At 37.8% G+C, this 12857-nt stretch overlaps 1 protein-coding gene across 1 annotated transcript in view; it reads right to left on the reverse strand.

The window, feature by feature from the left end:
- Window positions 1–471: 471 nt before the first annotated feature.
- ATP6V1H (ATPase H+ transporting V1 subunit H) overlaps window positions 472–12857 on the reverse strand; it is a 29555-nt gene continuing 17169 nt past the window's right edge. Inside the window, exons 10-14 of the mRNA XM_070747749.1 lie at window positions 10757–10935; window positions 7378–7503; window positions 5588–5689; window positions 4027–4140; window positions 472–803 (exon numbers count right to left, since the gene is read on the reverse strand). Coding sequence (XP_070603850.1) covers window positions 743–803; window positions 4027–4140; window positions 5588–5689; window positions 7378–7503; window positions 10757–10935 — 582 coding nt within the window. The 3' untranslated portion in view covers window positions 472–742. The remainder of the gene's footprint in view (window positions 804–4026; window positions 4141–5587; window positions 5690–7377; window positions 7504–10756; window positions 10936–12857) is intronic.

Consider the following 12857-nt stretch of genomic DNA (forward strand, 5'->3'; position numbering starts at 1 on the left):
TATCTCCATATATTTTTGAAAGCAACTTCTGTTTAGACATTTATATACATAAAACACCTGTATTAAAAATTATGTATATAAACATGCAAGTCTCATTGAATCATTTTTGTTGAATGTATTACATTTGTATCCATGGAACATGGAAAGAGCTTTCTCTCTGGGCATGGAAGGAAGTTGACAGCAGGGCCTTTGTGCATACAACATACCTCCTAACTAAATCATCAACTTATTCATGAAAAGGAGCCAGCCAGAAAGGATATGGGAATGGCAAGCAAGTCAATTCCATTCACTGTGCTAAATGACAAATCTACCAGGTTTTCCATCTCCTCTCCCTAAAATTGTATCTAAACCCATAATTGGTGGCAAAGATAAAAATACTTTCAATAAAGAAACCAATAAGAATAAGAAAAAAACCCAATTACTTTTCAAAGTGAACCTGATTTGCAGCCAATAAAGAACAATAAAAAACAATACAGAATAATTATTATTTTTATTTTTAAGACAATAAATACATAAAATAAAGACATTACATATTAGCTATCATGGATATGCTGTTGTATTCCTGCTAGCAAATGGAATGATTTACAAGACAAGGCCTTTCAGGCAACAAGATCAGAAGATTTATTGGAAGGAAAGCTCACAGTAGCAGACAGCTAAAGAGATTTCAACTACATTATTTTTTTCTGTGTACTTGAAAGGTACTTGTAGCAATTATGATTATCTCATCAAAGAGAGTTGAGGCTCAGCTTCGTGCTGCAGCTGTTTGAGGCTGTTCTGACTGTAGCTGTTTTCCAAGATATTCCCTACAAAAAAAAAACAACATGGAAAAGAGAAGAGAAAAAATTAGGAAAAGACAATACTTAAATGGAGTTTTCCAGAAAAGAATGAAGAACAAGAGGAAACGAAAAACAAGTATGCAATTTACTGTCTGAAGGCCAGTCAATCCTTTCATAGCTCAGAGGTTCTACTTTTGAGAGCATATTCACATTTGAATTTTAAATAAGGAAGCCAAATAACAGAATCCATGCTTGTTTATATTAGATGAGCACTGACTGTATGATATCTTTAAATTTTATTGTAGATCATACAGTAATCGTTGGAAAAATGGTGCAACATAAGTCACTGTTGTTGTGTTTGGGCCTGGGCCAGCCGTTGCTCCCACAGATGGGAGAGATGCGGCACAAAGTGAGTGCGAAAGCCTGGCTGACAGCCAGGAAGACGTGGCAGACAGCCAGGAGGATGAGGCCACTGGTTCGCAGGACTCAGCAGACAGCCCAAGGGATTTGGCATGCAGTCCCTCAGACAGTCTTTCATCCTTGGATTCTTCTGCCGAACAATTCATAGACATGCGTAGCAGAAGAGCAATGCAAAGGAGGGATCAATTGAAGGATTATTACAAGTCATCAGAGTAGCACCTGGGTTGGGTGTGGTTCTTATACTGAGGGCTGGGTGTGGTTCCCTTAATGAGGGCTAAAGGTATAAAAGGGAACAGAGGCACAAGGCAAACTGTGGCTGTTTATCTGTGTTAATTTGTGGTTCCTGCTCTGAAGTTTCTGTTCTGTGCCTTTGGAGTTTTCAACCCAGCTTTTTCAGACACATGGGAGGTGAAACCTCTGGGACGTGCTGTTTGCTCCAAAGATTCAAAAGAACTCCTGAAACGTCTTTGCTCATTCCAGGTTGTCTTTGTTTGCTTTTTTCTGTGTTTTTGTATGTGGCTGAAGTAAGCCTTGCACTATCATTGTTTCCTGACACTAAGGACTGTTTTGAGTAACCCTTTTTTGTTTGTTTAATACAAGTTTGCTGATTAGAAGAGCACGTGTGTGTTTAGATTTCTTTTACTTGGACTGTTACGCATTGCCTGAGCCCAGTCAGGCAGAACAACTGTGTTTTTTTTTAATAATGCAGCAACTTTTCTAGGAAAACCAGCATTTCTTTAGAGTAAAATTAAGGTAATCTGATCCTCTCCTTGTCTCTGCTACACTATTCCACAACATCTGTGTATCTAAAAAGTTCTAAGCAGACAGGGATACATATATGGGGATCTTACTTCATTCAGTCCCTTGGTAGAAGTTGGACTGAAAAAGAGACCCTGGATCAAAATTATCCAGTTGCCATACCTAAAGGTGGACTTCAGACTAGGTTTCACCAAACCTTCTTTAATATTGTAACTATTGCATCACATTGATTGGCATTCATCTTTTCAAGCCTAGTAATCCCTAAAGGTTGGGTACTTAATATTTCACAGTTAAGAAAGAAGTAGATTAACAAGTTGTAGAATTTTAAGAGTCAGAATTTTTATGAAATTATGTTAACATCGGAGAATCAATCAAACCAAACACAAGCACTTCTTTGTGCTGTCATTGTGCTTCTGAATTTAAAAGGGGGGTCGGAGGGGGGGTCTGGAATGTGCCATTCAATTAAAAATCTTGAATAAAGAAATTTGCAACAAGACAGGCAGGGGAAGAACTGAATTTTTAGTCAGAGCAATGTAATTGTGATCAACTCTTATTTAGATTCTGCAAGAAAATAAGTCTTTTCCTCTGCACACATACACCAGCTCAGTTATATTGTATGATGCACCAGAAAGTTAAAGTAAAAATAAGGCCACTGAACATACAGATCTGTAGCAAAAGACCAGAAGAAGACAGCATTTATTAATGGAAAGAAAGTACAACTGAGCATTGTTAAATCAACTTGGAGAGCAAGTTGAAAGAACATTTTAGGTCTATTATTTTATGCAGCTTCATATTATTATACTATTAATTTCAAAAACAAAATGAAAATTAATACACTATATAGTTCATAAACACTATACATTTAATTACATCAGTTTTATTTTACTTTTAAATAAAAGGATTATATATATATGTAATGCTATTTCTTTTTAATATTTTAATGTGTTTAGTTGTATAGTTTTAATATGGCTTTATATGTTGTCTTAATTTTTGATTGGGGACCCCCCCAGAATTAGTTAGAAGAAGAATGGCTAGATAAATGTTTTAAATAAATAAATAATCAATCTTTATGATGCTATACGAATTATTATGAGAAAAGTCCCATAGCCAAAGTTTCACAGAGGAAGCACGACCATTTGTAATAGTTAAGAGATGATAAAATTAATCTTAATTTATAAAGAACCTTGCCTCAGTAATGAGATTCAGTTAATAATGCCTCAATCTCAATTCCATTGTATTCCTGACTTTCTGGACTTTTAAATGAATGTTTTAACTTTTTTTCTTGACGTTGAGCTAAACATTCTATCACTCATAGTGCTGCATGCATTCTAAGTAGCTGCTGAAAAATTGCAGAAAAAGTAGAACCCAAATAAAGTAGTATTGATTGTGTCTGTTGCATAAGCAATAACACTATTAAATTCTAGGAGCTGCCAGACAGGTGTAGATTTTTTGTAATACATATCCTAAAAACGTCAGTTAATAAAATATACATATAAAATTGTATGAAAAAAAAGTAGACAAGTTAGTTATTTGTAATTTCTGTGTTAATACATTTTACTAGATGTATAAAGAGAATGTGTATTAAATTCTATTTATCTTTTATCAATCATATATGGGGACATAAAGATTTCAGGGACAACATATTACAGAAGAATAAAATCTTGAAAGATATTTAAGTAAAATATACCAAAAAAATAAAAGCAAATTGTCAACAAAGATCCAGTTATATTCATTAAACATTCATTGACGACTCACAAATACTGACTTGTCAAGTACTGAACTACCATAAACAATATAAAAAAGAAACAATAAAAAGCTACACCAATCCATTTCAGCAATATTGCTTTCATTTTGTGGTGTGAATAACAAAAATAATCAGAATATCATTATTAATCACTGATACTTCATAATTTAAATTTACGATACTTCATAATTTAAATTTATGATACTTCATAATTAAGATTTACGCTACTTCATTATTAAGATTTACGATACTTCATAATTAAGATTTAATGAATGAGAAAATAAATTACTTTTCTCAATACAGAAATAAAAACTAGCCATCACATACCAATTATGAACCATCAACTTTTGCACAGCAAGTAAGGCATTGTAGCGAACTTGCTGGTCTTCATGGTGCATATGATTCATCACAAGCTGTTTCCCACCAAGCTGTTCAATGACACTAAACAAAGAACGAAAGAAAAAAGCATGACGGGGTGAATAGAATGACATGGACAGATAAATGATTGGTATTACTTCCTCTTCTGATTTCTCACAATTAGAAATTTCAAATTATGAATTTTTACAGGAGTCCCTTTGTTCCAGATTCTAAATAGAAGGTAAAACAGTTCAGCTCTGAATAATCAAAATGCACATCACTTTAGCATAAAAATATAATTAGTTTTCCTTACACAAAAATAGAAATGTAATAGCAGGCATGAAATCATCCTACTTCAGAGGCTATAGAAATATATGTTGTTCTTCAGTAGTTTATGGTCAAAATGGCATTCCACCTTTCTGGCATTTATTAAATGCAACATGGAAGCTAGGCATCCATTTTCTTTTGGAATGGCTGCTTGAAGGGACTGAATGTCAGCTAATTGCAACACTGGAGTCTGTTTTGAATTCACTGTCAGTGCTTCTAGAAGCAGTAGGAAATATGAACAGAGTAACAAGAATGTTTAAAGATAATCAAGAGATTAGATGGAAATATGAACAGAGTAACAAGAATGTTTAAAGATAATCAAGAGATTAGATGAATATGTTAATGGATTCTCATATGAGCCCGGGTGGCGCAGCAGTTAGAGTGCTGTACTGCAGGCCACTTAAGTTGACTGTAGATCTGAAGGTCAGCGGTTCAAATCTCATCACCGGCTCAAGGTTGACTCAGCCTTCCATCCTTCCGAGGTGGGTAAAATGAGGACCCAGATTGTGGGGGCAGTAGCCTAGCTCTGTTAAAAAGTGCTATTGCTAACATGTTGTAAGCCGCTCTGAGTCTAAGGAGAAGGGCGGCATAAAAATTGAATAGATAGATAGATAGATAGATAGATAGATAGATAGATAGATAGATAGATAGATAGATAGATAGAATTTCCTTAAAAAAAAAGCAGTATTAACTTCATTTTCCAATGGGACATTTAGGTTATTTTTACATCCTCAAATAAGCCAAGTAAATTCATCTATTTTAAACAGAGGTGTCAAACTTGATTTCATTGAGGGCCGCATCAAGGTTGTGGTTGACCTCAGGAGGCTGGATGGGTGTGACCAGAATGAGTGTGGCTAGCTTGACATCACTCATGCCAATGGAAAGCGGTGGTGGCGTTGGGCGGGACTGGAGGACCGTCCTGCAGCTTCTCTAAGTGAAAATGGAGCTGTACACAACCCTACCAAGCTCTGTTTTTACTGGCAGAGGTACCGCAGGCCGGTTCTTTGCTATTTCTGAACCAGATCTACGCACCCTAAGCAGGCCTTGAGTTTGACACCCATAATTTAAAAGCTTAACATGATTAATAGGACTGCTGTTGCAGGCATTTTATAATTGCACACAACCATATAAAAATGTCCATGTAAAATTGAAATAACTACTACGAATAACCTGAAGCAGATTTAAGGAGTATATTTTTGCTTACCGTTTTCCTCGAGGATAGTGTCGAACGTATTCTCCCACATCATGAGCAGCAACAGCCAAAACCTGAGGATCATCTGATACTTCCAAAAGTTTTGTCAAAATTCTACAATACAATTTTATTTACATAGTAAGGTTTAAATTTTTTACAAAATAGTAGAATGTTTAAAATATTAAAATATGCATCCAAATATGCATATAGGCATCCTACATGGCATAGGACCAGATTACTTACGGGACCGCTTCCTGCCGCATGAGTCCCAGCAACCGGTTAGGTCCCACAGAGGTGGCCTTCTACAGGTCCCATCAACTAAACAATGTCATTTGGTGGGACCTAGGGGAACAGCCTTCTGTGAGAGCCACGGCCCTTTGAAATCAACTTCCCCCAGAGATTTGTGTTGCCCCCTCCTGGCCAATAAATGTATAACGGGTTTGTTTGAATGGATATGTGAGTATGTTAATATGCTTTTTAGTTTTTTAAATGTAATTTTTAATTTTAATTTTAATTAATTATGTTTCAATGTATAATGTTTTTCTATGCTGGAGAGAGGCAGCATATAAATTTAATTAATTAATTAATTAATTAATTAATTATTATTAATAATAACAATAATAATAATAATTTAGAAATATTTATTTCTAAAAAGTCCCTGTCAACTTACAACTTCACTAACCATATGAAAAGTATAAATTATCTTATTAAAATATACCATGAAAATATGTTTTAATTATTTTATTATTTTGATTACAAATAATGAAGCATACTCTTCAGTCGATTTCTGAACAAAGGCATTCTTAAAAGTTGTCAATGTGACTCATGCACAAATAAACCTATTGATTTAATATGCATCCAAATTAGGTTTCAAAGCCAGAAGTCCAAATTATAAGTTTTTTTTAAAAAAATCACTGATAGCTATAGGAACATACCAGTTGAATGGATAATATAAATATCTAAAATATTTTGGCTTCACTGTAGAGATGTGCTCTATTTAGATGAAACATACATACACTTGATGTTGATTTTTAATTTTAATGTTATTTGCATGAAGACTCCATAAACCTTACACTAGCTCATTCCGCAATTTTCAATAGTCTCCATATGTTTCCAGAAAATAAGAGTTGAACATGTTTACATCTATACAGTATATGTTTGCTTCTCTGGAGATCAAAGTGATGCTTCCACTTAGTAGAAATGAAGTACAAACATTTGTTCCCTGTCATAATCAGCTCATTATAAGCTAATATCCTTTTTTGTAGCCTACATTTTAAAATAATAAAAATGTAATTCGCTATTTTACAATCACAAATACATGCTTTTAAAACAAAAGGGTTCCAGTAGGAATGCCAAAGAAACAATAGGGAGAAGGACTACAATCTAAAGAATCACCCTCCATATTTTGTTTAAAGATGAAGTATTTCTCTGAAGTGAAATTTATATTTCATACTACATAGAGCAGGGGAAGGCAAAGTTCTATGATTCGCGGACTTCAACTCCCAGCATTCCTGAGCCAATCATGCTAGCTCAGGAATTCTGGGAATTGAAGTCCACGTCATAGAAGAGCAAACTCTGCCTATCCCTGGCCTAAAGCATGGATCTCCAACCCTGGCCACTTTAAGACTTGTGGATTTCAATCCCCAGAACTCTGGGGGTTGAAGTCCACAAGTCTTAAAGTGGCCAAGGTTGGAGACCCCTGGCCTAGAGATTTTTAATGCAATTTTCATTATTCTAAGCAACACATACATTTCAATTGTTAATGAAAAAATGGGGGGAAAGGAGAGAATCTGGGAACGTACTTCAACAGTTCGTAATTCTTTTCATTTAATCTTACAGCATTCTCCCTCCAGAATTTCTCAGATTTGTGAACAGGACTCCATTCCAGTCTTCCCGACTTAAGCTCTGAACTATATTCATCAAAAGAACTGCAGAAAAATCGAAGATGAATTTAGGAACAAAAGATCCTTGAGAACAATCTATGATGCCCTGTTGCTTTTTTCACTGGAGTTCAATAGCTGCACATTCCTAATCTTAACTACCAGATTAATTCAACAAAACATTTTGTCATGTTTACTGGGCACTCTAGAAAATGTTTTAAAAGTATTGCTGTCAACTCCATTGTCCTGAAAGTGTAAAATGGGCACAGGAATACTTACTCAAATGATTTATTCATCAGTCACTATAGTCCTATTTTGGTTTCATATAGAATAGAATAGAATAGAATTTTTATTGGCCAAGTGTGATTGGACATACAAGGAATTTGTCTTGGTGCATATGCTCTCAACGTACATAAAATAAAATATACATTTGTCAAGAATCATGTGGTACAACACTTAATGATTGTCATAGGGGTCAAATAAGCAATGAAGAAGCAATATTAATAAAAATCTTAGGATATACGCAACAAGTTACAGTCATACAGTCAACATGGGAGGAAATTGGTGATAGGAATGATGAGAAAAACTAGTAGAATAGAAGTGCAGATTTAGTAGAAAGTCTGACAGTGTTGAGGGAATTACAGTGGTCCCCCGATTATTGCGAGGGTTCCGTTCCAGGACCCCTCGCAATGATCGGTTTTTCGCGAAGTAGCGGTGCGGAAGTAAAAACACCATCTGCGCATGCGCAGATGGTGTTTTTACTTCCGCCGCAGCAGCGAGGAGCCGAAGATTGGGGTTTCCCCGCCGCCCACGCAAACTCTTCGCTGCTGCCGCGCCCGCCGCTTGTCTTGTCCGCCCGCCGCTTGTCCGCCGCCTGCCTGCCCGCGCGCCCGCCGCTCGCCTGCCGATCACCCGCCCTTCGCCCGCCCACGGCGTTCGCTCGCGCCGCTTCCCAGCTGAGTCCTGAAACCAGAAGGCAAAGGCGAACTTCCACGTTTGGCTTTGGGACTCAGCTGGGAAGCGGCGCTGGGGTCTCCCCACCGCCCACGCAAACTCCTCGCTGCCGCTCGCCCGCCCTTCGCCCACCCACGCCGTTCGCTCGCGCCGCTTCCCAGCTGAGTCCTGAAGCCAAACGCGGAAGTTCGCTTCAGGACTCAGCTGGGAAGCGGCGCGAGCGAACGGCGTGGGCGGGCGAAGGGCGGGCGAGCGGCAGCGAGGAGTTTGCGTGGGCGGTGGGGAAACCCCAGCGCCGCTTCCCAGCTCAGTCCCGAAGCCAAACGCGGAAGTTCGCCTTTGCCTTCTGGCTTCAGGACTCAGCTGGGAAGCGGCGCGAGCGAACGGCGTGGGCGGGCGAAGGGCGGGCGAGCAGCGGGCAGGCAGGCGGCGGACAAGCAGCGGGCGGACAAGACAAGCGGCGGGCCCGGCAGCAGCGAGGAGTTTGCGTGGGCGGTGGGGAAACTCCTCGCTGATGCCCGCCGCTCGCCCTCCCGCCAGCAAGAGGGGGAAGACCCAGGGAAGCCGCCCAGCAGCTGATCTGCTCGGCGCCATCTACGCATGCATGGCCATAGAAAAAAGGGTGCGCATGCGCAGATGGTGTTTTTACTTCCGGGTTGAAAAATCGCCATATAGCCGTTTGCAATGATCGGGATCGCGATACCCGGGGGATCACTGTATTTGTTTAGTAGAGTGATGGCGTTCGGGAAAAAACTGTTCTTGTGTCTAGTTGTCTTGGTGTGCAGTGCTCTGTAGCAACGTTTTGAGGGTAGGAGTTGAAACAATTTGTGTTCAGGATGTGAGAGGTCAGTAAATATTTTACCTGCCCTCTTTTTGACTCGTGCAGTATACAGGTCCTCAATGGAAGGCAGATTGGCAGCAATTGTTTTTTCTGCAATTCTGATTATCCTCTGAAGTCTGTGTCGGTCCTGTTGGGTTGCAGCACCAAACCAGACAGTTATAGAGGTGCAGATGACAGACTCAATGATTCCTCTGTAGAACTGAATCAGCAGCTCCTTGGGCAGTTTGAGCTTCCTGAGCTGGTGCAGAAAGAACATTCTTTGTTGTGCTTTTTTGATGATGTTTTTGATGTTAGGTGACCATTTTAGGTATTGAGATATGATAGAACCTAGAAATTTGAAGGTCTCTACTGTTGATACTGTGTTGTCTAGTATTGTGAGAGGTGGAAGGGTGGAAGGGTTTCTCTTAAAGTCTACCACCATTTCTACGGTTTTGAGTGTGTTCAGTTCTAGATTGTTCTGGTCACACCACAAGGATAGTTGATACGATATTACAAAGATAATTACAATTTAAACTTATAAGTATACTCTTAAATTATATAGCATAAATATTGAACATATATAAATAATTATGGAATCACCAAGCATGGTGGCCAGCAATAAAACCCCAAAACTCTTCAATATTGTAAAGACAGCATGCTCCCAGAGTGACAATCTTGGATCAGTGATATGTATTCCCTTTCTGTTTATGGACTAGTTTGATATCAGTATAATAGGAAGACTGCCAATATTATTCCATGTGATTAAAATGTAATTGTGTATTCCAAATGCTTTTCCTTTATATCAGTTGGCCCACTTTTTTAAAATCTCTATTTTAAAGTGATAAAAAAATGTTTGCTGTTCCTAATACCAAAGAAAAAATTGCTATCCTGTTAAAGCTGTTTCTCCTAGAGTTTATTGATTTTACAATTTCACTTTTAAAGTGGTGGTAATATTGTTGAGAATAGAATAGAATAGAATAGAATAGAATAGAATAGAATAGACATGTTTGGTAGTGGGTTGCAGTTCGGAGGTTGGGAACACCTGTTCAAAGAGACTGTTCTCTCTTGGAAATTTGCCTTATGCTTCAAAATGTAGAGTTATAAGCTCTATGAAATTCCCTCAGTATCCAGGTATCTGAACCATAAAATCATAATTTAAATTTAAGAAGAGTTATCTGTGTTAATAATATTAATAATCTGTATTAATTCTACATTATTTTGAGTTTTTGTTATAATGAGGGATGCAATTGAAAGCCTAATTGTGGTAGCTGTGACCACCAGATAGTTTTTATAACTTTTTTGAATTCAACAAATCATCTAAGGACATAATTTATTAAAAGAGTTTTTTTAAGGATTAAATGATTTCCTGGAAAGTTTTTAGAAACAGCACTTTGAGATTAACTATTTACTTAATGTCTCAACTTGTATTTGGTCATAATCAATGGTCTTGTGAGGAAAAGAGTTTTAACTGAAGTCTGACCAACATTCTTATTATGCCATTTTTAAGATTCTAAATTCAAATTTTACCTGAGATCCTGGACACTCTCTCCAAGTTTTTCCAACAGAAATTTTATATCCTCACTTATATCTTCATCGTCATATTTCTGTTGCTCCAAATTTTCTAATTGCTTCAGTACTTTGCATTGGATCATGGCAAGAGCATATTCTTGACGGGTTTCTCTCTCAGTGGATTTTTCTAGAAAATTCTAAGGGGAAAATATAAGGAATTTTTAAAATGCCATCTATCATAAATGAAAAAATACATTGTTCTGTAATTTGTGCCCATGTATTTTAATATTTATAATATCAGTAAGCTGTTCCCTCCAGTTACCCTTACAAGAAAAAAATTATGTTTTTTAACTTAAAATGATACCATAACAGCCAAGGAAACAAATAAAAGTCCAATTTGACCAAGCTCAAATTATCCGGGTCCTGTTGACTAAACAATGTTGTTTGGCGGGCCGCAGGGGAAGAGCCTTTTCTGTGGCGGCCTCGGCCCTCTGGAACCAACTCCCCCCGGAGATTAGAATTGCCCCCACCCTCCCTGTCTTTCGTAAACTACTCAAGACTCATTTATACCGCCAGGCATGGGGGAGTTGAGATATTCCTTCCCCCTAGGCCATTACAAGTTATGCATGGTATGTTTGTGTGTATGTTTGGTTTTATAATAAGGGTTTTTAGTTGTTTTATTATTGGATTGTCACATGCTGTTTTATCATTGTTGTTAGCGCCCGGAGTCTACGGAGAAGGGCAGCATACAAATCCAATAAATAATAATAATAATAATAATAATAATTATTATTATTATTATTGTTGTTGTTGTTGTTGCTGTTGTTATTGTTATCCTACTTCTGATACATTATGTGAAGTATACTCTTCTCTGAGAAAGACTCTAATGCTGGCAAAGATGAAAGAAAAGATAGGAGAATGACCAGTAACAAAGTGAATGGATTAAGTTACAATTGCAATGGGTGCATCATTAGAAAATGTGAAGGACCAAGTTCAATGGATTTGCAGCTGGCTGAAGCGTAGACATCAGAGAGTTATTGTTAACGGCGAGTATTCTGAGCAGAGTCAGGTTACAAGCGGTGTGCCACAAGGGTCTGTTCTGGGTCCTATTCTTTTTAATATGTTTGTGAGTGACATAGGGGAAGGTTTGGTAGGGAAGGTTTGCCTATTTGCCGATGACTCTAAAGTGTGCAATAGGGTTGATATTCCTGGAGGCGTCTGTAATATGGTAAATGATTTAGCTTTACTAGATAAATGGTCAAAGCAATGGAAACTGCAGTTTAATGTTTCCAAATGTGAAATAATGCACTTGGGGAAAAGGAATCCTCAATCTGAGTATTGTATTGGCAGTTCTGTGTTAGCAAATACTTCAAAAGAAAAGGATTTAGGGGTAGTGATTTCTGACAGTCTCCGCCCCGAGTTTGCGGAGAGGGGCGGCATATAAATCCAATAAACCTAGGAACAGATCATCAGGGGGAAATGCTTTTAAGGGGTTCCTAAGACTTACCACTAACTTGATAGCACATAATCAATACATCACCATTAACAACATTTGCTCAGACCCTCAGTTTCTACAAAACGATTTAGAGAAAACAGTGCTCAGTGGATTTTCGCTATAAAACTCAATTGGAAATGGAGATTCCTTTTCCTTCTACAGCTACTGGAACGCCCACAATTTCTACTCTAAAGAAGCTTCCTTGCCTGTGAAAGTTGCATGAAGGGAAGGAGATTCTGAGGGTGGGAGTACAGTGGATTTGCATTTAAGAGCACGTGATTCATAAGCACCAAATGGTAGGTGCACAAGTCTTCCAGATAAAGGCATACTTGGCTTCACAACTTTAAAATCTGAAAATATTAAGGAAAAATGTTTTGGCGGACATGACATTTACCATGCAGTTTAATACTGCATCTCTCTCTTTTTAAAAAATAGGCAATGTACAGTAAGTTCAATTCAAGGCTATGGCACAATTCATCTCAAATAGTTCCCCTATTGGGACACTCTGTTCCCAAATAAATATTGCCAACAAACAGCCTCCACTCAGGCATAGGGCCTTGATATGAATTGGTTGACAACTCTTGCTTGACAAGAAAACAGTCACACAACACCAAGCTACAATGT

Source organism: Erythrolamprus reginae, chromosome 3 (assembly GCF_031021105.1).
Source record: "Erythrolamprus reginae isolate rEryReg1 chromosome 3, rEryReg1.hap1, whole genome shotgun sequence".
Taxonomy (NCBI): Eukaryota; Metazoa; Chordata; class Lepidosauria; order Squamata; family Dipsadidae; genus Erythrolamprus; species Erythrolamprus reginae.